General features: G+C 33.5%; 2 protein-coding genes across 6 annotated transcripts in view; one reads left to right on the top strand and one right to left on the bottom strand.

Moving 5' to 3' along the window:
• The window catches only part of Vrk2 (VRK serine/threonine kinase 2), a 74,321-nt gene extending 67,093 nt beyond the window's left edge, over positions 1 to 7,228 (top strand). For all 3 annotated transcript variants that reach the window (XM_090336877.1, XM_090336878.1, XM_090336879.1), the window contains exon 13: positions 6,850 to 7,228. In XM_090336877.1, coding sequence (XP_090193003.1) covers positions 6,850 to 7,194 — 345 coding nt within the window. In that variant the 3' untranslated portion in view covers positions 7,195 to 7,228. The remainder of the gene's footprint in view (positions 1 to 6,849) is intronic.
• Positions 7,215 to 27,535, bottom strand: part of Fancl (FA complementation group L) — a 64,752-nt gene continuing 44,431 nt past the window's right edge. The window contains exons 7-14 of one of the 3 annotated variants that reach the window (XM_090336882.1): positions 24,784 to 24,852; positions 13,228 to 13,378; positions 10,763 to 10,846; positions 10,464 to 10,509; positions 10,301 to 10,382; positions 9,384 to 9,500; positions 7,627 to 7,698; positions 7,215 to 7,300 (exon numbers count right to left, since the gene is read on the bottom strand). In XM_090336882.1, coding sequence (XP_090193008.1) covers positions 7,265 to 7,300; positions 7,627 to 7,698; positions 9,384 to 9,500; positions 10,301 to 10,382; positions 10,464 to 10,509; positions 10,763 to 10,846; positions 13,228 to 13,378; positions 24,784 to 24,852 — 657 coding nt within the window. In that variant the 3' untranslated portion in view covers positions 7,215 to 7,264. Of the gene's footprint in view, positions 7,301 to 7,334; positions 7,699 to 9,383; positions 9,501 to 10,300; positions 10,383 to 10,463; positions 10,510 to 10,762; positions 10,847 to 13,227; positions 13,379 to 24,783; positions 24,853 to 27,535 lie in introns of those variants that run through there. The other 2 variants (XM_090336880.1, XM_090336883.1) reach the window with 2 other exon arrangements.

Raw genomic sequence — 27,535 nt, 5'->3', positions numbered from 1 at the left:
CAGGATACAGCTATTATGTCACAGTGACAGATGACTTACAACCGTATCTTTCTGGATACATTCAAGATTTGCTTCTAATCTTTGTTTTTCTACAGATGATTATTTTTGTTTTCATATTTATCATCAAATTAAAAATATTTTCAGTTTTGACTTTATCAATTTATCATAGTGATTGAATCACTGTGACCTCTGAGTTTTGAATATATGTATTTTAGAGTACTTTTCATACCGAAGTAGTCTTTTGTTTTAAGATCAACAGTAAAAGCCTAGAAAAATAAGTTTTTAATACTTTTTTTTTACAGCTGTATTTTTGCTAACGTACCTTTTCATAATTCAGATACTGTGTACAGTTCTTGCTCTGGACAGTGTCACCCAATTATTCCCTGTTCTCCAGTTCTCCAAGTTATATAGTTCATTTTTCCCATATTGTATACTGAATAGAATAATAGCATTTGCTCACCTTTCCTCCCTCCTTTTTGCACCTTGTTTTGTCCCCCAAAACAATCTCACAGCAAAAAAACAAAGAAAAGTAACAACAAATGGCATTTGAAATGTTCAGAGAAGTTACACCTTTATGCTCTTCCTCTAAGGGTATCCTCCTTTTGTCAGTGTGTGAACTCAGAGTCCTGGATCGATTATCATGTCCAATAACATTTTATATCTAGCTTCCACATCTGAGAGGACTAGTGCAGTTTGTCTTTGAACTGAACCTATCTCACTTAGCATGATTGGATCTAGGTCTATATATTTCCCTGCAAATGACATTATTTCTAATGAATGAGTAAAATCCCATTGTGTATATATGTCACATTTTTATTAATTCACACAACTGTTCTAAAACATCTGAGCTGTTTCCATAACTTGGATGTCATGAATATTGCAGCAATGAACAAGGAAATGCAAGTGTCTTTACCATATCCTGACTTGTAATGATCTGGGTAGATGCCCAAGAGTGTTATGGCTAGGTCAGAGGATATTTCCATGTTTTGTTTTTTGAGGAACCAACAAATCTCCTTACATAGTGATTGTACTAGTTGACATTGCCACCAACTGTATCATATGGTTATTATTTTTTTTTTTTTTGCCAGTCCTGGGGCTTGAACTCGGGGCCTGAGCACTGTCCTTAGGCTTTCCTCTTAGCTCTAACACTTGAGCGTCAGCACCACTTCTGGCTTTTTTTCTATGTATGTGGTACCAAGGAAGTGAACCCGGGTCTTTGTGCATGCTAGGCAAGCACTCTACCACTAGACCAAACTCCCAGCCCACTAATATGGTTACTTCTTACCCATACGTCATATTGGTTGTTGTTTGGATATATATGCGCGCGCACACACACACACACACACACACACACAGTTTTTTTTCCTAGTCCAGGGGCTTGGCCTCAGAGCCTGGGTACTGTCCCTGAGCCTCCTTGTGCTCAAGTCTAGTGCTGTACTGCTTATGCCACAGCACCACTTCCAGCCTTTTCTTAGTAGTTTCTTGGAGATAATAGTTTCATGTACTTTTCTGCCCAGGCTTGGAACCCTGACCCTCAGATCTCAAGCCTCCTGCGTAGGTAGGCTTAGAGGTGTGAGCCACTGGCACCCCAGCTGTTTGAATTCTTAATGTTGGCCAATCAAACTAGGGTGTGGTGGAATCTCAAAGATGTTTTCATTTTCATTTCCTTTATGGCTAGGGATGTAGAGCATTTCCTTTTATGTTGATTTGCCATTCTCGTTTCTTCTTCTGAAAAGTCTGTCTTAAGCTCCTTTGCCCATTTATTGATTGATTCGTTTGAGAGGGGCTATTAATTTTTTGAATTTGCTGTATATTTTGGATGTTAGGCCTCTGCTGATAAAGACTTTCTCCCAGTTTGTCGGCTATTTAATTATTTATTTATTTGGTCTTTGTCTGGGCACTATCCCTGAGCTCTTCAGCTCAAGGCTAGCTCCACTTTCTGGTAGTTAATTGGCAATAAGAGTCTCATGGTTTTTGATGGACAGGTTGGCATTGATCCATGATCATCAGATCTAAGCCTCCTGAGTAGCTAGGATTACAGACCCGAACCACTGGCGCCTGGCTTGGCTGTCTTTCTTTAGTAACTATTTTCTTTGTTGTGCAGAAACTTTTTGTTTTGATGTAATCCAATTTGTCAAGTCTCTTGTATCTGCTTGGTCCCTACTAGTCTTCAGAAAGTTCCTACCTATGCTTGTAAATTCTAATGTTTTCCCTACTCCATCTTGCAGTGTTTTCAAAATTCTAGGTCTAACGTTGAAGTCTTTGTTCTACTTTGAGTTGATATAAGGTGCATAATAACAAACGGGGATCCACTTTTAGTTTTCTACATGTGGATGTCCTACCTTTTCGGCACCAGTGATTGAAGGGACTGTCATTTTTATACCTGTTTGGTTCCCTTGTTAAATAATGTTAATTGTCAAGTATATGGCTTTTTCTTTTCTTTTTTTTAATATTTTTTATTGTATTTAATAAAAGGTTTACATGATATTTGCCAGATAGAAGGTGCATTAATTCACATACATTGATACCCTTCCACATGTCTTGGTCCCCATTACCCTCCCCCTCACCCCCCCCTTGGTTTTCCCCCCTTCCCTGTCCAATTTAAAGTAACCAAATACAAATGTATCCAATATATCAGATAACAAAGTGAGATATTGTGACAATATGAGATAACAAAGGAATAGCAAAAGAGATGAGAGATAACATAGCACCTTAAGGACAGCAATCATTCGTTATATGGCTTTTGTTTCAATATCCTAGAGGTCCATTCAATTAGCTTCATACTATATGGCCTTATGTATCAAGTTTTTGCTCTATTGTAAATCTTTGCTATTAGAGCCCAAGGTTTCTACTGGTTATGCTGAATGAGGGAAACCATTGAGCCTAAGTTCCTTTGAGTCTGGCTTACTTCGCTTATTATGATTTTTCTTCTGATCTGTTTTTATGCCAGTACCAAGCTGATTTTGTTATTATTTCTCTGTATTACATAGTTTGAGATCTGGGATCATGATATCATCAGCATCATTTGTTTTTGTTTTTTGTGGGATTTTTAAAAAATATTTTTATTATAATTAATGGAAGGGTTACATTATATTCGCTAGATAGGTGAATTACTTCACAAACATTGATACCCCTTCTCGTGTTTTTGTCCCCATTTCCCTCCCCCCACTCCCTCCCCTCATCTTGTTTTTCCCCCTTCCCTATCCTATTTCAAATAAACAAATAAACATATATAAAATATACCAGATAACAAGGTAAGACACTATAACAACATGAAATAACCAAGGGACAAAAAAGAGATGAGAAATAATGTAAGAACAACAATCACACATTATATGGCTCTTGTTTCCATATCCTGGAGGTCCTTTCATTTAGCTTCATCCTATGTTTTTCTTTTTTCTTTTTTTTTGCCTAGAATTGCTTTGGCTAATTAAAGTCTTCTGTTATTGTTGTTCCATATGAATTTTTGCATTGTTTTCTCTGTTTTGGTAAAGAATATCATTGGGATTTTCATTAGATTATGCTAAATCTGTAGTAGATTGCCTTTAACAATATGACAATAAGGTCATTTTTACAATATTAATTCTACCTTTCCATGAACATGGGTGATCCCATTTGCAGATGTCATTTACTATTTCCTTCTTCAGACTTTATACTTTTCACTATAGAAGTCTTTTGCTTCTTTGAGGTTTATGTCTAAGGTTTTTTTTTTTTTTTAGTCTTAAAAAGGAATTATTTCTTGACTTATATCTCTCTACTTGTACATTGTTGGCATACACAAAGGCTTCTGATTTTTGGGGGGCGGGGTCATGGGGCTTGAACTCTAGCCTGGGTGCTGTCCCTGAGTTCTTCAGCTCAAGGCTACTTCCCTACTCCTGAGCATGGGTGCTGTCCTTGAGCTCTTCAGCTCAAGGATATGGTTCTACCCTTGAGCCACAGCCCCACTTCCCATTTTCTAGTGATTAATTGGAGATAAGAGTCTCTTGGCATTGTATTGTCTGGACTGGCTTTGAACCTTGATCTTCAAATCTCAGTCTCCTCAGTAGCTAGGATTACAAGCATGAGCCACCGTGTCCCGCAGGCGTCTGATTTTTGTGGGTTGATTTTTGTATCCTGCAATTTTGCCAGTTATTGATCAGCTCTAGGAACTTGGGGATGAAGTCTCTCAGTTCTTTTTAGATATAAGATCATGTCATCTGCAAATAGAGACAGTTTGACTTCTTTCCCTATGTGAATCCCTTTTAAGTCTTTGTCTTGCCTTGTTGCAAGAGATTATATTCCACTTGGCCTTCTTTGCAAATTTGAGAAGAAATGGTTTTCATTTTTTACTGTTTAATGTCAGGTGTTGATCTGTTAAAGATAACCTTTATCATGTTGAGGTATGTTCCTTCTATTCCTAACTTCTCCAAAGTTTTTCACATGAATGAATATTGGATATGTCAAAGGCTTTTTCTATAGCGATTGAGATTATTGTGTGATTCTTATCTTTGGCTCTGTTCATATGGTATATTATGTTTATTGAGTTGCATAATATTAAACTAGACTTGCTTCTTGGGATAAAACATACTTCAATATACTATGTAATTTTTTTTATTATTCCCTGAATTGTCTGGCTAGTATTTTACAAAGGAGTTTTGCATTTATATTCATCAGAGAGATTGGTCTATAGTTCTCTTTTCTCATTCTGTCCCTACCAGGTTTCAGGATGCATGTAGTGCTGGCTTCATAAAATGTGCTTGTAGTTATCCTTCCAATTCTATTTCATGGAAATGTTTGAGGTATGCTGGTGTTAATTAATCTTTAAAAGTCTTGTATAGGGGCCAGGAGTTTGGCCTAGTGGTAGAGTGCTTGCCTAGCATGCACAAAGACCCAGGTTTGATTCCTTGATACCACATACATAGAAAAAGCTGGAAGTGATGCTGTGGCTTAAGTGGTAGAGCTCTAGCCTTGAGAAAGTTCAAGGATAGTGCTCAGTCCCTGAGTTCGAGCCCCAGAACTGGCCAAAAAAAAAAAAAAGTCTTATAGAAGTTGGCTGTGAATCCATTAGAACCTGGACTTTTCTTGCTGGAAGACTATTATTTCTCCAATCTCCTTGTGTGTTGTGGGTCAGTTTGGTTCAGCTGAAGTAGTTTGTATGTCTCTAGAAATTTATCCATTTCTGCTAGATTTTCCATCTTATTTGAGTATAGGCAACTCCTTGTCCACTTTTACCTCCATAGTAAAATTTCCATTTTCAAGAGGATTCCAAACAATTTTTGCTTTCCTATGTTTGAAAAATACCATAGGCCAGGAACCAACAAACTTCCTTTTTCTTGTTTTGTGTGTTTTATTTTTTATTTTTAGTTTTTGCTCCTAGTGCTGTGGATCAAATCCAGAATCTCTCACATGTTAGGCAAGTATTCCATCACTGAGATACTTCTGTAGTCCCACAAAATTTTCCTATGTGGCTAGATGGACAGAAAATATTTTTATCAGAATGATTCAACTCTATTTTTTAGTGGAAAAGCAGTCACAGACAGTGTAAACAAATGTATGTGGCTGTGAAATAATAAAATTTTATGTACAAAATATGTAGGTGGTCAAGTAAAGAAAATTTGGTCATTACCTCCTATAGACTGTCTTTCCTCTTAAGTCAGACCTCTTAGTGTACTATCTTTCCATTTTAATGTTATCCAGATCTGCCAAGATGCCAAGTTTATAGATTATATAGTAGATGGTTCATCTTGAAATTTTAGGATTTTGGTTTCTATTCTTATTCAGTTCTTAATCAGGTGGTTATCTTCTACTTTCACATACAATCTCTCTATATAAATATTGCTTTAGAAAGTAGTTTAGAAAGCCTTTAGAAAGTAGTTCTCAGCCCCCAGAAATATGTTTTGATGCCATGATTCTTGTTCTTTGTGTGCTGGAATAACTACTTCTTTTGTCTTTTGTGAATAAATTTGACAGAACTTGAGGAAAACTACATTAATATGATTTTGTTAGCTCTCCGACAGTAGGATTAAAGTTAGTTATCTGGGTCTCAAGTAATTTAATAGGAGAAAGCTAAGGGCTTTCAAAACATGTTTGTTTTATATATAGAGAAATCCTTTTTTACCTTCTAAAACTGAGAATATCACGACAGTGACCTTTTTAATAAGGGAATAGGGAACTGAAAGCTGTTGGAAGGGTGGCAGGTTTAGAGGTGGAAAATGATGGTATTTAAGCAGCTGTTTCTTGGTGAAACTAATGTGAAGATGTAAGTATTTCTGGCTTTGTTTTATAAGCTGTTTTTTTTTCCTCCTTCTAAATGATTTCACAAATAGTACAAATGAGAGGTTCCCAAAGGAAAGCAGAAACAGGGCCAACTGGGTTAAGTGGCAAGCAAAATACTGATTCCCAGGGCTTTGGCAACTCAGAAAACATGTATTTAAGTAAATAACTAAGTGTGTTTAGTATCTATGCCTGTGCCTACAACTTTTCAACAGACATGACCCCACATCTACCTGTGAGACAGTTTTGGTGACAACCTCAGCCTCTGGTAAGTAAAAAACTGGACTCATCAAGTTGTCATGATGTGGCAAAGTTTAGGAATCTTTGGCCAAAACTTTTCTAGTTGTGACCATCTTACCCCCACAAATTAAGACAAGTTGTTGTTGTTGTTGTTGTTTATCTTGGCAAGAGAATTCAGTTTCCATATTCTATCAACTTTTAGTTTATAAATTATTTGACAGAGCTTACTCACGTGGTTTAAAAGAACCACTCAAACAACCTGATTTAGTTGCTATGTTAACAAGTTTTATTTAACATTCTTAAGAGTATGTACATTATCTATTTAACACAAATCTAATAAAGTGTATTTTTCCATAGAAAAGCACAAGGAGAAGACAAAAACATCCTGAGTCTTCAGAACTTTTGAATGGAATAAAGAGCTTCCCAAACAAATATGACTATATGGAATTCCCAAATTCATTTTGTGAGCCCTATCAAAATTTTGCCAGCCAAGGTACAATGAAGAACTCAAGGTTTCCACATTGTTATCCACATACTTCCACAACTGGTGTGGCAGTCACAGATTTAGAAAGTTCTAAAGGACTTTGGACTACAGTTTTCCCATTTACTCTGAGCAAAGAGACAAAGGAAGATGTACGTTACTATGGCCTCACCATACTTGTGCTTTTGATATTGGTATGCCTTGCTTTATATGTTCTCTGAAGATATCAAATAAAATATGTTTGACAACTTTAAAGTTTCCAGTTCTTCACAGAAATTCTACATTCTTATTTCAGGGTTTCCTCCCAGACATTTTCAAAGTAATTGGCTTAAAAAGAAAAAAGAATTCATTTTAATGAAGTTTTTAGACATTCTAAATAATAAAATTACAGTATACTAGAAACAGTTTAAACTATAGTTTTCAGACATTTCAGATTACTTAACAAATCTAGACAAGGACTCTTGTGGAGCTGTGGCTCAAATGATACAGCACAAGGACAGTGTCCAGGCCCTGAGTTCAAGCCACAGGACTAGCACTCGCAAAAAATAATAATAATAATAATTTTAAAACATATAAACCAATACATCTAGTTTCTATTACATATCACTAAAAGCTAGGCATATTTTATGAACTGTGATTAACAATTTGCTTACCTTACTACAGTATGGACATTCTCCAAATAAGATGTTAAAACTCTGTCTACTAGTGGGAAGGCCTCTTAACCACTGAAAATTCAAAAGAAGGTAAAGGAATCCTATCAGCATGATTGCAGATAACACCAAAAAGGAGTCTTCCTTTCTTTTCAGTTTACTAGAGATGTTATTTCTTTTTTTCTTTTTGCCAGTTGTGGGGCTTGAACTCAGGGCCTGAGCTCGGTCCTTGAGCTTTCTCAAGGCTAGAGCTCTACCACTTGAGCCACAGCACCATTTCCAGCTTTTTCTATGTATATGGTACTGGAGAATTGAACCAGATCTTCATGCAGGCTAGGCAAGTACTATACTACTAGGCCAAACTCCCACCCTTGAGAGAGATTATTTTTTGAACGAGTAACAAGCAATAATTATACTGAAATGGCTACTGGTGGTTCATTCCTGTAATCTTAAGTACTCAAGAGGTGGAGACCTAGAGGCTCATGATCTGAAGCTGTCTGGACAGAAAGCCCTGTAAAATTCTTTAATCAGCAAAATGCTGGGCTTGGAGGTACGGTTCTAGTGGTAAACCCAACAACTGTGAGCAGCAAAGTGATGCCACAATCCAAGGCACTGAGGTCAAGTCCTGGTACAAATAAGACTAAAACGGGGAACCAGAATTGGAATTTTAAGTGCAAACTACTGGTTTATAAGAAAACTATGCAATCACTTAAAAATCTGATAATTATATACTTTATCCCCAAATAGACATACACAGATATATGTACATTCAAGTAGCTTACATATATAAATCCTAATCACTTATTTTATATTGTAAAAGACATCATAGGTTTTTGAAAACTTCAGCCCTTAATTCTGGTCTTAATCTACTCCACTAATTAAAAGCATTAGTTTTTAAAACTCTGAATATTCATTATTATGCAAGCAAGCACATTTTCCCTTGGAATTCAAAATAAACTTGGTGCTTAATGCTTTTTATGTCAGGTAGACTGATGGGTGTCCCTAAGTTCTCCACTGGTAAAGGGCAGGTAACACCAACTGCTAAAGGCATGGTAGGAAAGAAGACTCTTGGGAATGGGAAGCACTATACGACTTGAAGGTACTTTGTATATAGATGCCCAGTTAATCAGATAAACTGAACCCTAAGATAATGAGTGCTACTGATATCAAATGGCAAAAGCCAGGATGAAAGCTGACTCCATATAGTAAATAACTAGTAAAGAAAACAGTATCAACTGAACAAATTGCTGTGATTATCACAATAAAAAAAAAAAAAAGGATTACTGTATTTGTAAGAATCAGCTATCACCCGTCCGCTAATCCCATTCATTTTATTGCTGCCACCAGCTCACCTGGGAGAGTACATTTATTCATATTCATGAATATATTTAGGGTAGAGGCTCCAAGTTCTTAGATTCTTTGGGACTTCTTTACTATCTATGATGAAGAAATGATACAAGTAGGAGAAGCAAGGGAAAAGGTGACATTGTCCAAAAAGGAAATGGACTTTTTCCCTGACTTAGGTAACAATCCCTCTGAATATCACCTTAATAATAACAAAAAAAAACACCCAGAAACTAATTTTCAAAAGAAACAAAATGATGCACATAAGCCAAGAGAAGAAAAAGGATGTCATAGCAAAAAGCAGGGAGGACCTGAGTACGCAGATTTTAGGTTCTGTGTATTTCAAGGCCACCTACTTCCTGTGTTGGAATTGCTAAACATCTTGTAGATATTGTCCTTATTTCTTCTAGTTTTACCTCATATAAGCATATTTGATGGAAAGGCTGTCCACATTGGGGATGATTGCACATGTGATCAGGAAGAGCACCATCAAGTTGATAAGCATAACAGATTCCACAATCCATAGTAAAATCCTTCAAAAGAAAAATGCTGACTGTTTTAAGTAAATTTGTTTAAGATGTGCAAAGGAATAACTAACTTGTAATACAGATGATAGTAAATGTTTATAATTTTAGATTTATACTGCTATAATTTCAGAAAATTATTGTGGAAAATACAGTCATATCATTATTTAACACCCAACGAAGTTTTCCCTTTGCATATAGTTACACTAGATCCCTCTTTGGCTGGTGAGATTTTTAGGTTCTAGCAATTTTCTTGTATACATAATTATGTCTTTGTAATATATAAAGGTAGGAATTAACATTACCTAGTCATTATTAAGCTTCACAATAAATTCATAAAAATAAATATAGAAAAAGAAAAAAAAGTATTACGGCCACTAAATTTTCTACAATCTTACCAGCTTTGCCAAAAATCAGTTCCACATTTATTATCTGTACAATAATAGTGTTTTCTATTCATTTTGAAAAACTGCATTGCTATCCTTCACATTTATATCAAACTAATTAGAACTTTATTTCAGTGTTGCATATGCAGATAGCATAGAAAATCTAAACATCTCATTAGCTACTTTGGACTTTTCTCTTTATTGTCTGCCATCAATCATTTTACTGCTGAAGACCATGAATACACTGAAAACCACCTATCAAAGGTTAACAAGTTCTTTGATGCAACCGTTAACTGGTAGTTCAGAGGTCTGTGTTAAAACATCTTCCAATTCTCTCCCTTTGCAGACTGGTTTTTCGCAGAGAAGCATTTAAATTTTATTATGGAACAGTACATAGAATAGCAAAGCACTGATAAAACTTACATATTTCTCCAGAATAGTACGAGGTGGAAAATCAATTTCTAAAACATCTTTCAAATTTTGTAAGAGACTATTTTCTGGATCCCTGAAAGCAGGAAAAAAAATCTGCTATAAAGTTTATAAGATCATAGAAATTTAGAAACAATTTTATTGCTAAGTTACCTACCACAAATGCATGTTCTTGCTCAGCTTAATTCCCAGGGGTTTTACCACTTCAGCAGGGAGGGGAAAGAAAAAGTTGAATAAAAGTGTTTTTGCTTTTTGTAAAACTATATTTGATCTGCAATTTGTTTCACAACTAGTTGATTTGTGATCTTAAATCACATATTTTATGTCAAACCGTATACAGTGCAGAAATGAGAAATCCTTACCATTAGAATTTTTTAAGTAGTTAAAATATATTAACAGTGTTTCACAGAGATTTTTATCATTCAGCTCAAAATACCGACTTCTCAGATCACATACCATGGTCAGCTCCAAGAAAGCAGCACTCAGGAAGCATGGTGGGATGTCTGGGATCGACCTCTATGTTTATGGATGCATTATTTCCTAAAATAAAAGAAGATTAGAGTGGGAACAGCTCACTAAACAAGCCAACACAAAATAAAACCATGTATATTTTGCTGCCTAATTCATACTATCCCTACAGAAAGAGTAACCCAAACAAACAAATATTTGCATGAAGGTAAATATGGCATATTTTCACAAAAAAATAATTTTATATTATCACTACAGTTACAGAAATCTAAATTTATACACGAATAGAGTTAAGTAAAATTGGTATTTGGGTCAATGCTATTCTAGTAAAATGTTCAATGCCAGGTGCCAATGGCTCCTGCTGCTCAGGAAGCTGCAATCAAATATTGCAGTTCAGAACCAGACCAGGCAAGAAAGTCCATGAGACTTTTATCCCCAATTAAACATCAAAAGGCTGGAAATGGAGCTCAACTGGTAGGATAGTAGCTTTGAGCAACAAAATTCAAGGAGAGCACCCAGGCCCTGAGTTCAAGCCCCAGGACTGACACACATACTCCCAAACACAAAGCTCAATGGAAATTTTCTATGCAGTGATAAAAGCTTTTAATAAAAATTGTACAATGTTAAGAAGTAATTATCTTGATTACATTTCATCATGTTCTTTATAAAATTTACATTTCATAAATGTCAAATGTAAATAAGATAATACGTGGCAAAAATAAACATGTTTAAGTCCAACGAAACTTTAAACAAAATTTAAATTCTTTCATTTTTTTGTAAATTGCCAAGTTGTAACAAACTATTCATTTAATAACAAAAGTAAGGTATTTTGCAGAATTTCAGGAAAATTTGATTCTCTTTGGCACCAAATTCTAGATATACCATAATACAAGTTTCTAATGTTAATTTGTGAAATTACATAGTGTAATTATTAAGATAAATTTGATCTTCATTCTTATTTTAACAGTGTTTTGGTAATTTCTATATACTATAAAATAATCCTTTTGCTAATTAATCTTGGCAATACTGTAAATGCAAACAATACAAATACAACAAAAATGGTAATCAGGATTAAAAAGTATGAGTTATAGACATTTAATGAGACGAGCTCAAAGTTGTCCTCTATAACATTTGTAAATAACTGTACTTTTTTTGTCATGAATAAAAATTTATTAGTCTTTAGCAATGTCATCAACTAAATGGCACCAGAAAGTACAATACTACATTAAATCTTTCAAATAATTTGTATAAAACTTGGCTCAAGGACAGCAAATAAATACATGCAGGAAGGAAAGTCACAACTAAAGATAGGCTGAACAACAACTAGGGTGTTTCTAATGAACATTACACAAACATATTTTTAAAACTATAAGAGTAATTTTAACAAGGCCATGACAATAAATTGCTACGTTTCTCTATCAAAAACATTTTCATAATTAATATCTACTTGTTCACAAGTATATCATAATTTGGTTAATTATTCGAAATTAAGTACTATTAGACTTTTTTAAATTGGGAAATTAACAATATTACTTGTACAACTGCTGTTATTATACTTTCTTCTTCTCGTAACAATACACCACTCCCTGCCACATACCCCTGGTCCAAGATAAACAAGTAAGACTTTGGGGTTAAAAGATAAAATTTGTTCATTAGCGTGAGTCTTATTTGTATCAGAATTTCCCAGTATCCATCAGAAAATAGGCTTTTCAAAATCGTATCTCCCTAGACTAGAAAGAAATAGAGTAAAAAAATACATAGATAGCTTAAAGCTAGTTATGGTATTTAATGTGAACACTAATATATTTTAAAATATCTAAAATCTTTAAAACTGACTTAGGTTTTGTATTTCCTTATAATGGAAATAATCACTTAATAGTCAAGAGAATATGATATTAATAAAGGACTACTTATTGCTATACTACATCTTACTCATTAATTACATATTTTGATGACAGACAGTATATAAAATGCATCCACTTTTTATTTTGTGCTGTTTATTCTCTAGTAGCAAAGTCCACCTTCAAGCTCTTTTATTCTTTACATTTTTGACAGAATATATTCCCAGATCTATTCACACCAATCTTGTCTAACTCTCACAGATGAAGACTTCATTATTTCTAACACAGGTTTTGTTTTTTTTTTCTAAGTACTATACATTTTGAATAACCTGCCCCACTATTCTTGTGCCAATTAAGAGCTAATTAAACACTGTCTCTCAATGTTACTTCCATTGGATCATCACCTTTTATAATGAAACACCTCAGTACTAGCCCTTTTCACCTTAAATATTTACATAAATATGCAATAGGAAATGAGGATTTTTCCAAAAAGTTTTAATAGATGACTTCATACAAAGAAGTTTTCATCTAAGACTTCAAATGTCATCTTTAAATTTCCTTTTATAAATAATACAAAGTAAAACACCTGGATTTTAAAGCCTATCTTCCTACCTATTACAATTCTGCGTGCTGTCGCACTCCGTGTAGGTTTTTCTGGCTCCAACACCCAGGTCTTCTCATCGATTTCATCCATAACATCCCAGAATGCCTTCAGTGATTCTAATCCTGCCAAGAACTGACTATGAATGCTTACTAAGGAGCTCTGTGGAAAGATGAAAGCTGCATAAGTTATATGGCATGCTACCAACAGGAGATAATCTTTCACTCAAAATATACTCCATTTAGAATTTTAAGCTCTGTTTCATTTCAGCCAAAATTGGACTCTAAAAAATCTCCATCATTCTTCACCTCCATTAGCACTAGCATGATTATTTTTATTGTCACTATGCTAAATATCTTTATCAAAATGGTTTCTAAAAACGTGTTTTATTAAGATGTATGTAAAACTGTATGTATGGAAGTTAACTTCTCATTTAAAATGTCAACATATAACATTATTAATTTATATTATATAGAAAGAATGGATTGAGTATAGCATGTGTATAATTCTAGTAAAAGGTAATATATTTCTTTTAATATTTTTACTGTAATTAATAAAAGCATTACATGATATTTGCCAGATAGAAGGTGCATTCATTCACATACCTTGATACCCTTTCACATGTCTTGGTCCGTATTACCCTCTCCCCACCACCCATCTTGGTTTCCCCCCTCCCTATCCAATTTCAAATAACCAAATACAAATATATCCAATATATCAGATAACAAAGTGAGATACTGTAACAATATGATATAACCAAGGGACAGCAAAAGAGATGAAAGATAACATAGTACATTAAGGACAACAATCATTCATTATATGGCTTTTGTTTCAGTATCCTAGAGGTCCTTTCAATTAGCTTCATACTATATGGCCTTATGTATCAAGGTTTTGCTCTATTGCAAATCTCTGCTAGGAGAGCCCAAGGTTTCTACTGATTATGACCAATGAGGGAAACCATTGAGCCTAAGTTCCTTTGAGTCTGGCTTACTTCACTTCATATGGTCTTTTCTAAGTCTTTCCATTTCCTAACAAATGGGGCGATGTCCTTTTTTCTGACAGCAGCACAAATACCACATCTTGTTGATCCACTCATCAACTGAGGGACATCTAGGTTGGTTCCATATCTTTGCTATGGTGAATAATGCTGCAATGAACATTGTTGTGCTAGTGGGTTTAGTATGTCCTTGTTTCTGGACAGTTGGGTAAATGCCAAGTAGTGGAATTGCTAGGTCATAGCGGAGTTCTATGTTTAGTCTTTTGAGGAACTGCCATACTGCTTTCCATAGTGGTTGAACGAGTTTGCACTCCCACCAACAGTGTAGTAGTGATCCCTCCTGGACACATCCCCTCCAGCATCTGTTGTTATTAGTTTCCTGATCCTGGCCATTCTAACTGGAGTGAGGTGGAATCTTAGCATTGTTTTGATTTGCATTTCTTTCTTTTTTCTTTTTTTCTTTTTTTTTTTTGCCAGTCCTGGGCTTGAGCACAGGGCCTGAGCACTGTCCTTGGACTTTCTCAAGGCTAGAGCTCTACCACTTGAGCCTCAGCACCACTTCCGGCTTTTTTCTATGTATGTGGTACCGAGGAATCGAACCCGGGTCTTCACGCATGCTAGGCAAGCACTTTAACCACTAGGCCAAACTCCCGGCCAATTTGCATTTCTTTTATGACCAGAGATGTCGAGCATTTCTTCATGTGTCTATAGGCCATTTTTATTTCTTCTTCAGAGAAGACTCTCTTTAAGTCTTTGGCCCATTTTTTTAATGGGATGGTTGTTACTTTGGAGATTAGTTTTGGAGTGATTCAATTTCTTGAGCTGTTGATATATTTTAGATATGAGGCCTTTGTCCGTTGTATGGTTGATGAAGATCTTCTCCCACTCTGTAGGCTTCCTAATTAATTTACTAATTTTGTCCTTTACAATACTTTTTTGGCTACAAATGAAGCTAAATAAACTGCTATTTATAATTTGACTAAGTTACTTTTAAACATTATTAGCAAATAGCTTTAGAGATAGATGTAAGTAGTCAAAAAGTATGAAAAAACTTTATTTCTTTTTTCTTATTTCTTTGTTGGTTTGTCTATTTTCCCTGCACAATGGCTCTGATCCTTAGGCCTCATAAATAATGCTTTTCCACTGACTACATCCTCAGCTCACTTTTATCTGTTTTTTAATAAGCAAGTTATTTTTTTCAAATTTAGCTTTTATTCAGTCTCTGATATTTGAGATATTAATTTTATGGCAATTAGCTTAAAGACATTTTCTGTAGAAAGTAAAGCCATCAGTAATTTTCAAACACAATTACATTTTTACGTTAAAACAAAAACTGGAGTTTCTTCTAAACTAATGGGTATTCTTGAAAAGATAAGAGTATTTACATCTTTTTGATATAAATCATGTAACAGTGTAAGAATAATCAAAGGCCCTCTATACTGTTTCAAATATGTATTTCTGATTTTAAAAAAGGATGAAAGTTTTTGAATCATTAAGAACTTTAGATACTGTTTCAAATAAGCAAAGCTTAAAACTCCAAGATCATGAGCCAACAGAAAATTTGTCTGGGTAAACATAAGCAAATTATTCTGCTTCTTGAATAGTTTTTAATACTATGGTACCTATGTAATTACAGTATCTTGTCAATTTTGCCATTTTATGCTGCACACTCCATGCCTGAGTCTCCTTTACTGAAGTGTGGAGAAACTCTTTGTCTTCTGTTCTCCAAACAGGAAGTACAGGTCCTGCTAAGCAGTTAGTGTCTACAGTCCACTATCAGTTGACCGTAAGTCACAGAGATGGTTTTTTAAATAGTCATGTATAGTCAAAGGAAGTAGGTAACAGTTATGCAGAAGATTACAATTCTCTAGGGTCAAGGAAATAATCTAAAAGAAGTTTATTATAGCCTACCAATTTAAATTTCTTAGTAAGCCATGTATAATGTAGGTAGGTTTTATTCAATTAAAATGAAAAAATAACTAGTTAAGCAATCAAAGACCAAACATTTAACATTTTTCTTTAAGATGATAAATCTCTGGTACATTTTGGCCAATCATGTTTTATGCCCCTTTTATTTGTAGCCTATAACAGTGATAAGTATGAGATCTCCTCAAAGGGTAACTTAAGCAGCTGGGAAAGAGAAGTACAGAAAGGAAAGCAATAGGATGTATTTTAAAGCCAGTCACTAGGGTTAATGTGAGAAGCTGTGGAAACAGTTCCTAGAATTCCCCTCCACAAAAGAGGAATAAGGAGCATTTATTTACTAGTTTTCTTTTCTCCACTGGTTGAGTTCCTCTCACAGGGCTAAATAATGCTCACATTTCTAGGTCTGCACACATATATAAAACTTGTGACCCCTACGAAGCTTTCTGATCTTAGTTATTAGGAGAACTCTGAGAGGGAGAGAGAGAGATTATTTTTTTTAAGAAGCACCATTTTGAAGCTGACTGTACATATGATGGTAGTATTAGGAAATGAAGGAGGGAGATTCCCAGCTAAAAGAAATCAGCTGATATCAGTTCAATTCTCTACAATTCTCTATGGATTAAGAATAAATGTATTTAGTAAACATTATCCACTAGTTAATTTATATACATCTTTTAATGGAAGTAAAAGGTTTATCATTTCAGTAACTAGAATATAAAACACTGTCCATTTGGGGTTAGGTTATCTTGTTGAATTTTGAGTGCTTTTATACATTCTGAATATAAAATACAGTATGATTTCCAAATATTTTCTCCTAATTTGTAGCTCAGCTTTCCATTCTCTAATGGTTCCTTTCCATTCTCTAATGGTACCTTTTATGAAATTTTCCATTTTAATTAAGTCCAATCACCACTTTTTTTTCTTTTATGGACCTTGTGCTTAATGTACTATTAAGAAATCTCTGAGACTGATAAGAGACAGTAGCAGTAGCTCAGTAGTGAAGTATTTACTGACAATATGAAAGTCCCTAGGTTTGATCCCAGACTGCAAATACAAACACACACACACACACACACACACACACACACACACACACACACACAGAGAGAAAAGAAAGAAAAGGAATACAGAATGAAAGAAAGAAAAACGCTGCAAAATGTTCCGAGAAGTTTTGAAGTTTGTCTTTACATTAAGTTTATCATCTGTTGTGAGTCAACTTTCAATATTGAGTTAAAAGTTTATCATTTGGCAGCATCATTTAATGAAAAGACCCTAAACCTTAGTCTGAGGGCAGTTGTCTGCCTATGCATTATATCCATTTCTAAATTCTGTATTCCAGTTATCTTCCATTTTGCAGATTTATAAACCTTTAGGTCAAGTTGTTCAGAATTATTTCCACTACTCTAAGTCTTTCACAATTTTCTGTTGGAATTGTTTATTAGAATTATATTGAATCTACAGATCAATGTGAACAGAAGTGAACCGACATGTTAACAGAAATGAATCTCCCATTCTGGTATCTTTCTTCATTAACTTAGGCTTTCAGGAAAATATGAGCAAGTACTTCAATAAAGAAAATGACAAGCTGATGAAAAATCTTAACACTTTCATTAACAAAGTACAATGTATAATCACATTTTAGATATCATTATCTATTATAGTGACTAAAATGAAAAATACCATACTAAATGTCAACAAAGAGGTGGCTGAACAGAAAGCCTCACCATTATTGTGTGAAACACCACAATCACATTGTAAAATAGTTTGGCCCTTTTAAAAATGTGAAAGATACATTTCCTATATGATCCAACCAGTCCTCTCATAAGGCTCTTCCCCAAACAAAGAAAACATATCTATATAATGACATGAAATTCATATAGCAGCTTTATTTGTAACAGCCAAGTCTTGAATACAACAATGCTAACATTCATACTCAGGATACTGTATGATCTATCCTTAAGTATTTAGCATTAAAAGAACATGAACCATGTACGACATGTCACAACATGTCTTAAGTCTCAAAAGAATTCCACTAAGAAAAAGAGGTCTGTAATGCAAACCACATCAACTTCTACAACATTCTAGAAGACACATGTAGAGAAGGAAAGCAGATGAAGTTACCAAAGGACTAGGGAGAAATAGGACAACAACAGGAGGACCAGAAGGTATCACTAGGCAATACATAAGAAAAAAGAAGTGATGTGGATGTGACAGAAATGTTTATTGATTGTGCAGAGGATTTCACAAGTAAGTGTGAAATCAAAGCTCACTAAATGATACACATTAACTAAATTAATTCACTTCATGATAATTACACCTCACCAAAACTATATATTAAAAACACACATCTTAATTCCCGGCCCATAACGGATGTACTTAGAAGTAACATTTTTTTCAACAATTACAAACTTAAAAACAAACATAAAATGTCAACATTCCTTAGACAAAGAAGGCTAAAAAGAGTAAATTGTTCACATAATCACCACTTACGGAATGGAATTTTATGAATTGTATATGAATAGATAAATATATAAAGGAGAAAGTAAGAAGGATATATGGAAACTAAAATGTTAGGTAGTCCCCATAACTGTTATTAAATTATGTTAAACTAGGAAAGCACTTAAGCAGAAAAGTGTGAACACTGCCAATCTCAAAATGTAACGCTTATTATCTTTAAAAGCATTTTGTTTCTTTCATAATACCTGAAGTGAAGTAATAATGTCACTCACTTAACCAGATCTTACAGTATAATATCTCCATCTTAAGCACTATCATTTCCAGTATTTTAATACGCATTCACATAGTCCCAGAATGTGATCTTTTGTGCTCTGATGACACTTAAATTAATAGCATAATTTTCTGGTACTTGCAACAGTTGCTTGCCATTCTGCTTTTTTTTATACTTCCCTATAATACTTACAGATAAATTCTCTAATAACCATCTTTATCTTTGGGGGATTCAAAGGACTTCACTAGAATATGAAAATATTAAGAGATTAAACTTTAAGAAATTTAATTTTAATATTAATTGCAAGATTTCCTACCAGGTATGTTTAAAGAGGTGATAAATCTCCTAAATATCCAGTTCATTTGATCTTACTCTCATGCTGTATTGGTACACCATATCTTCTGAAAGTTACATTCATTACTAAAACTATTTCACAAAATACCTTTTCCTGTCAAGCAAGCCATAAATTTATTATCTATAAATTATTATCTCTCTACACTTGGTGATTATAATTTTACGTCACCACTGGTCATTTCAAAGAGTTGCTACTGTTTTGATTTCTCATTGAAAGGGTATCTGCCCACAGTGCAAAATAAAGCAAGATCATGCCATGTGTAACTAACAAAGAACTAGTAGAGCAGGTCTACTAAGAAAAGGAAAAGTCTGCCAGGGGTACATTACATTCAAACTAGACCTTTACCTTAGCCTCCCTACACTGCAGATAATCTTTTTTGTTTTTTAAAAATAAAATTAAGCAGATTAACAAAACATAAGCTGGGTTGGCTTTCTGCCTAGTAGATAGGCAAAAATGGATGCCACCTAGCCTACAAAAAAGTTCAGCTATATCAATTTTTTCTTTGGCACTTACAGACTAAAAACAGAACAAGGTAATGGCACAAAGCTCTGTACTTTGGATAAAGAAATGGCAAACAGCAAAAAGAGTAGTGTGCCCCTGGCTGCAAATGCTACTCTCATAGTCGGAACCCAGAAACTGCCCCGTAGCATCACTGAAAAATATAGTTTCATTGCCTCTGGTACTATTCATCAACTGAAATCTCTGTGAGGCTCCCTTCCATCTACCTTTTAAATTGGTTTGTTTTCAAATATCCAACTTCTATTTCACGAAAACAGGAGGAGGCTCTGTTTCCTAACTGAAAAGTGTCAAAATCTCTTAGTGATTAGCTATATTTTAATGAATATTCCCATAAGTGAGTTACCATTTCCATCTTCAACCTATTGGGTCTTTATTCTCAAGCTGAGCATTTATCATCCAAAAGAATGTTTCCAAATAGACCAAACCTCCTATACACACTATTACCCACACATTCACAACAACAATAAAAATGTTAAATATATATATAAATATATATATATATATATTTAGGAATAGCTTCAACAAAAATTTGCAGCACATGGGTTAATAAACCTAAGTGACAGACCTACGTATACAAACAGATGACAATTCCTAGGTTATAAGCCAATTCTTAATTCAATAAAAAAGACTGTAAACCCAATTATTATGAAAGCCCATGTAATCTAAGGAGTATCTGGAATGATAAATGTGCATGGTTTTCAATGATGGGGATTTTTGTTGTTAGTATTGCTATTGTTCCTTTGGTACTGAGGAGTGACCCCAGAACTTTGTACCTTCTAGCAAATGCTTTAACATTGTGCTACTTGCCATTTTGCTTTAAGTAGTTTTGAGGGTTTTATTTGTTTGTTTAAGTTTTCAAACAGGCAAGGATCTGACACCTTTTCACCTAAGCTAACCTGGAACTTCTTACTGTTCTTCCTGATTCCACATACGAAGTAGCTGGATTACAGAGAAATTCGTCGCCACTCCACATTCACTGAGGCCAAGGGCAGTCATGAGACTTGTTTGAAATTACGGTCAACTCAATGGCCGAACTGTAAACAGAACCTAGGATCCCAACTGCTGCTCCCTGCTATGTAACAGTACTGTTTCCTTGCATTCACCATCCAATTATCAACCAGAAGTTTTATCATTAATTTTGCTCTTCTTCAGGGATGGCAAATATTTTCTTTCTAGCTTATATGTTTTAACTATATACATATATATTATTTTGTAAGTAGTCCAAGGCATATCAGATTTTCATGATTTAAAAAAAACTAGTAAAACCACTGTTATATCATGCCAAAACTGCAAGTCTCAACTGCTTGTGTCAAGCATACTCCACCAAATCTGCATTTAGTGACATATTTTCAGATAGAATTATAATATTAGTCATAATTTTTGCTTACTGATCTGAACAAAATGACTTCCACTCACACATCACGATGCCATTTATACACTCAAAGTATGACATTAACACATTCTAAATGGCTGTAGACAATAACATCAACAAAACTGACCTGTATGTAAAAGTCTAAAAGACACATCTTACAGCACATATGATATTAGGAGAATAAGATGAAAATATAAGATGCTCCTACATTTCATGCTCAAAACTATGAAAAAGAGTTTACTGAGTAAAAAAAGAAGTAAATATCTGAAAAGAGATGTTTAGATACTTGTCTTTGAAAAGCACTTTGTGTCTCTTTGGCACACATTACGGCAGCAACAGTAGCAGCAGCCTTGCCCTTGGTACTGATTTCTTACCACTCTAAATGTCTCCTCTGAGCCAGAATACACTGGCTGTTGCTGATCATGCTGTGAGACACCTGCACTGGCTACTAGGCTTGTCATGACGCACAAAACCCTACCATCTTCAGCTTGACATTGTGCAAGTTATAATTATTCATCCAAATGAATATGTCAGAGCAGCAGCAGCAGACCTCTCATCAGAGCAAAAGAAAAATACATCAAAACATTATCAACTCAGCAGGAAGACAGGGACCATAAGGAAAATTACCCATTTTTAATATGGCTGCCACAAAGCCATGTCTATTATATTACAAAAAGAAAAAAAGAAAAGACCTTCCAAGTTTAAAGTCCAGAAACACAGAATCTAATGAGAAAAATGTACAAAATCAAAGGTTTTTAAGGCAATTATTTGAAATCTAGTTACAGTCTCTTAAGTATAAATTTACTATTAAATCAAGCATTCACATTTCTTAAGAAATGCAACTGTTTAAAAATGGTTAAAACCAAAAATAACCTCCCTCCCACAGAACTCTTCCTAGCTTGTCAATAAAAATCAAACCGAAGTCATCTCACATTGCCTCTTACTTTCAAAGCATAAGCTAATATTACCAGTACTCATGTCTAAAAACCTGAGTTCAAGCTGCCTTGTGAAGGACTGGTAGCCTTGTTATTTACTTGTAAGTAAATACTACTTTTGAAAGTTTCTAAATTTTAATTGCATGTTTAGAAGAATAAACTAGAATAATCCTCATACCCCTACAGATGAAGATATCTTCACACTCTATAAAAATATACAGACAAGGGATAAATTCGGGTTTCTGTATTATGGTTAAATAAATGTGAAGATCTTATAACTTTTAGAATTGTAGTATTATACTTTTTCAGAAAAAGGTGTGGAAGTTTTGCTTATTGGAGACACAAAAAAAGAAAGGAAGAAACTGCTAAATGTAAGTTAAACTTACATGTTACAAAATAATATATATGTAGTTAAAACATATAAACTAGAAAGAAAATATTTGCATCCCATATATCCAACAATGAATTAGTACCCAAATATACAAGGAGTTCTTCTAATAAAAGAAAATAAATTCAAGTGAGCAAAGACCATATACAAAAATTATCATCAATTACTGAGATGAATGAAGATCAGATAGATCAGAATAAAACTTGAAAAAGCTATGAGAAATAATTACTCTTATGTACTAGGAAATAGGAATAGAAAGAACATAAAGCAGCTTTTGGTTAAGGCAGTTTTACCTTATGTAAGTTCTGTAGAATCTAGTATTTTCACATTTAGGCATGATTTATAATGAAATTTTTGTACATATATACAGGGAACTTTATAAAGGTGTTTATTTCAGGCTGTTCCTAAAAAATTTTGAGTAACAAAAAATTTGGTTGTCTAGTCAATACACATAATAGAATAATAAACATTTTAAATAAATGTAATGCAAAAATAAATTAATGGAATGGAATGTAATGGAAATAAATAGATGTCATGTATAAAACACTGAAGTAATACTGTGCAAAAAGCATAAGGTTGCATAAAAAATGTAGCAAACAAAAACTAAAAATGCCTGGATACCAAACATGCCAATTTTAGGGCAAGACACATTGTTAGAAAGGAAGAGAAGCAGAGAAACAGAAAGGAGGATGATGAGATCTGTGCTATTCCCAGAATACTATTTCTAAAGAAGGAAGAACCAGAGATATGTATAAAGCAAGTGTGACAACACATTAACATCTGCCAAACTGGAGTTGTGAATAAGAGGCCTAATTTTACCTGTATTTTGCTAAGAATTTCAGTGTATTTTAAAACTTTAAATATTGTGATTGTCCTGTAACTAATGAATTCTGTGTCTCCTTGGATCTTCCACAAAAAAGAAAACTTATATGGACTCAAATATAAAATTCAAATTTGTTTCAATAACATACTTATTTAATGGCTATATGCATAATTTGGTTTTCTGGATAACAAATTTGAAGGAAATTGCCTTTGAAGGTTTTCCAATCTAGTACTCATAAATTAATTTTGACACATGTAAACTTTCTCTTAAAATCTGAAGGAAAAATGTACTCATATCTTACTTATGTAACTGTAGCTTCTCTACATTAGCTTTACAAAAAAATTAAAAAAAAAAAGAAAACATTATGAATTTCTTAACTTATAAGCTTAATTTATAAACTCATCAAAACTCTATTTTTCAATTGTGGAATAATGACAAGTATTAAAATATAATTAAACATAATATCTAGAGAGAGCAATATAATACAGATACATTTCCTTATTACTTTTTTTCAAAGCAGGAAAATAAAGCTTCTAAAGCAAAGTAGGAAAATGTGTGTTTTTTTTAAATCAAGAGAGTTAAACAATATAATTTCTAATTTTGGAAGAATAAAACAGCAGAGAATTTAGAATACATTGATATCATGTATTAAATATCAAAAATAAATCATGTAAGTTGTTTTCCTTTATTTTGTTGTGTTGTTTTAATTTCTACAAAGGAAGTGAATATTTCTGATGCTGTCTTTGAAGAAGGAAGTAAAAAAAAATCTGTTTTACTAAATAAGAATGATTAAAACATCTGGACGCTCATAAAACTAATCTTCTTAAGCTTTTAAAATCCACATTAATGTATTTTCACTCTTTTGTATGTATAATTTAAAACATAAGCATGAATTTTTACTTGAATCTAATCAAATATTTATTTCTAATCAAATATTCTTAACAAAAACTATTTACAGAACAAGGGGAAAATGTCAGTATGAATCTTCTCTGCCTACGAAGGGAAATGTTTTCTCCTCTCTACTCTCAAATGTAATACTATTGATAAAAGAAAGACAATATCTGTCATCATTAGAGTGATCTTTGAACCTAAGGAAATACATAGTGCCACAGCTTGAAAAATCAAAAATACTGTCAGTTCAAAATAAACTTCTGAAAACAGCCATATTACATGTCATCAATATACTGAGAAATTAATAATAGAAAATTCTATAATCGTTACTTGTATGGAAAGTCTAAGGTCATAAGTAAAAGAAGATGCAAAAACTCCACCTGTTGCCCACTTACTATTGATTGTGTTCTGAAGAATAATTTAGAATTGAAATTTAAAGAAAACTATATCAATACAAGTTTCTGAATGTTTACTGAAAATGTAGCACAAAAATCTAGAGGCATATTGGTTGTGTGTGTATGCGCATACCCATGCATGTTTGTATGTATATATGTAAAAAAAGAAAAAAACAATGATCATTTAATAATAAATACTTTACTAAGAAAAACTGAAAAATAAGTTTAAGACATTTACCTGTGATGTCCAAGAAACAGAAAATGGAACAGGAAAATCCACAGAACAATCTGGTGGTTCTTCAGGGTACTATGAAAATCAAGAATATCAGGTTATTTCCACAAATACCTCATGTTATGACTACTCTGGCCACATTAAGAAACATCATTGGAAAAAAGCATATGAAGTGAAGTAAGCCAGACCCAAAGAAGAATAAGGCTCCATAGCTTCCCTCATTTGTAATAATTAGTATATATCTAGGATTCTCCTAGCAGAGGATCACAATACCTGAAAACATATGTACATGTGGTCATACAGGATGAGAGCAAATGAAATGAACTGTAAGATATGGAAACAAGAAGCTTGTCTTTATGATTTTTGTTTTTAACGTACTATGTGATGTTATTTCTTTTCTCTTTTTTTCCCCAGTTATGGTTAATCTCATGTGGCTACTGTATCTGACTCTATTACCTGGTATACTCTATATATACTTATTTGTTTATATTAAATACAGAAAGGAAGGGGGAAAACAAGATGATTGGGAGGGAGGGGGGAAGGAACGGGGGATAAAAACATGAGAAGGGGTATCAAGGTTTGAGAAGTAATGTACCTACTACCTGATAAATGTAACTGTAACCCCTGTATACATTATCCTGACAATAAAATACAATAAAAAACACTAAAAAAGAAACATTATTATGACTGCATACGTATTTTATGTAAGTAATGTATTTTATGTAAGTAGACTATTTGCACTCTTATGGTAATGCTGAGAGCTGCCTAACACGCTAACTGTGCTCAGGACATACAAAGTTTGGTGACTTAAGGGTGCCAAAGCAGTCTGTGTTCAAAAACCCATAATGCATTATGCTCCAAATAAGTGTCATGCCAGCTGCTTAATAGAATTTGAGGACTAAACTTAATTGCATCTTTAAAAGAGATATTTAAAAGAGATATTTCATTTCTTTCTTTCCAGCCTTGAATTTTATCTCTTATCCTCAATCACTATTAAAATAGGTACAATTGGTTAACAGAATCAAGAAGTGTTCAGCATCAATTACATATAGCTATCAATTAAAAAAATGGTTTTCTATACCAACGAAAACTTATCAAGCTGATAAAAAGAAACAATGAACCCCTAATTTATTAAAGAAAAATTAACAGTCTTAAACTAAAAATTTTTTCAAGTTAGTAAATGGTAGAAAATTAATTACTCAGTTAAATAAACAACAGTCATGAGAACAAGACAGAGGTACGTTTTTTCATAAAATTATTTCTCTTATTGAAAAATTATACTTCATGATAACCTTAAAATCTAATCTAGAATCTTTAATATCCTAAATAATTAGAAATCTTTATTTAAAAGCTAAGTTTACTAAAAGAAAAGCTGTTTTAAGATAACTTTTATTTGAGATACCATTTGAATTACTTTTAGGCCTCTACTTGTTTCATTCTCTTATTTCTCAGGACCTCACTGGATAAGGAATGGAGGCTGAAAATTCACTACAATAGGATTGGCATGGATGCACATCTGCAATCTCAGCTTCACAAAGGCAGAGAGGGAAGAATCTCACATGGATTTCAGTCTAGACAAAATTGTTAATGGGCTAGGAATGGGGTTCATACCTCTTAACCCCAGTTTCAAAGGAAGATTGCTGTACAAAGCCACTCCCAGGCAACACTATAAGACAATATCTACATAGTAACTAAAGCAAAGTACAGGTCAAATGGAAGAGCCTTTGCCTGAAAAGCTTGAGACCCTGAGAACCATATAGATAAGTAAATAAAAACTTTTGATAGATGGAACAGACAGTCTGTTGGAAGCTGATGGATGTTCTAAAAAAGTGTTAACATTTCTCCTTAATGATCAATTCACTAAAAAGAAACAGTAGCACTGCTTACTGATTCATGATGTCTAGCTCTGTAAAACTAAAAAACACATAAAAGCAAGATTCAAAAATATTAGAAGGCTTACATTGTGAAAATGAAACATAAACCCAGATTAGTATATTTGAGACAATACAAGAATATCATAGGATGTACTTGAAAGTTTAGAGCTGTAAGAAAAACAAACTTGTCCTCACATTAAAAAATTATGTAATTACCTCAAAGTAATACAGACTCTTCAGTTTCAGTTGTTAACTAAAAGGTCTGATCTTGGATAAGTGATTTAACATGTAAAAATGACTGAACTTCACTAAAAGTATTATAAAAATCCCTTTTACCTCGAAAATGTCATGATCTTTTACAAGTAATTATGCACAATTGTATCTTCCTTGGGTCAAAAATGTGAATTTAGCTTACTTTAGGTACTGCTATTTATCTCACAGACATACTAACAATTAAAAATATCAACTGTAACTCAAATCATCAATCTAGATACAAGAAGTTAATGAAATGCTTACGAGGTGTGGATTTACCAAGAAAAATGCCAGTGATGTTGAAAATCATTAAGTATATACACAGTTTATCAAACAGAAAAACTAAATCCTACATTCAAATACAACTTTGAATAGTAAATAGTAAATTTACTGATATGGAAAGGGATCCACAAAAAACAATAGTACAGGTTATAAATAAATAAAGTATCATCAACTTTATCACAAAATCTTTTATAATATTAACACCCATTATATACAATTCATGTTAAAAATAATAAAATACATTAAGTACAGTTCAAGGCAGAGTAGACTTATTTCTTTGGTAAGTACAAGAACATAAAATATGAGATCAGAATATATCTAAAAATCTTTGGTCACCTTAGAATGAGGAA

This window comes from Megascapheus bottae, chromosome 7 (genome assembly GCF_031878675.1).
Source record: "Megascapheus bottae isolate mThoBot1 chromosome 7, mThoBot2.hap1, whole genome shotgun sequence".
NCBI lineage: Eukaryota > Metazoa > Chordata > Mammalia > Rodentia > Geomyidae > Megascapheus > Megascapheus bottae.
This window is presented reverse-complemented; position numbering and strand designations above follow the sequence as displayed.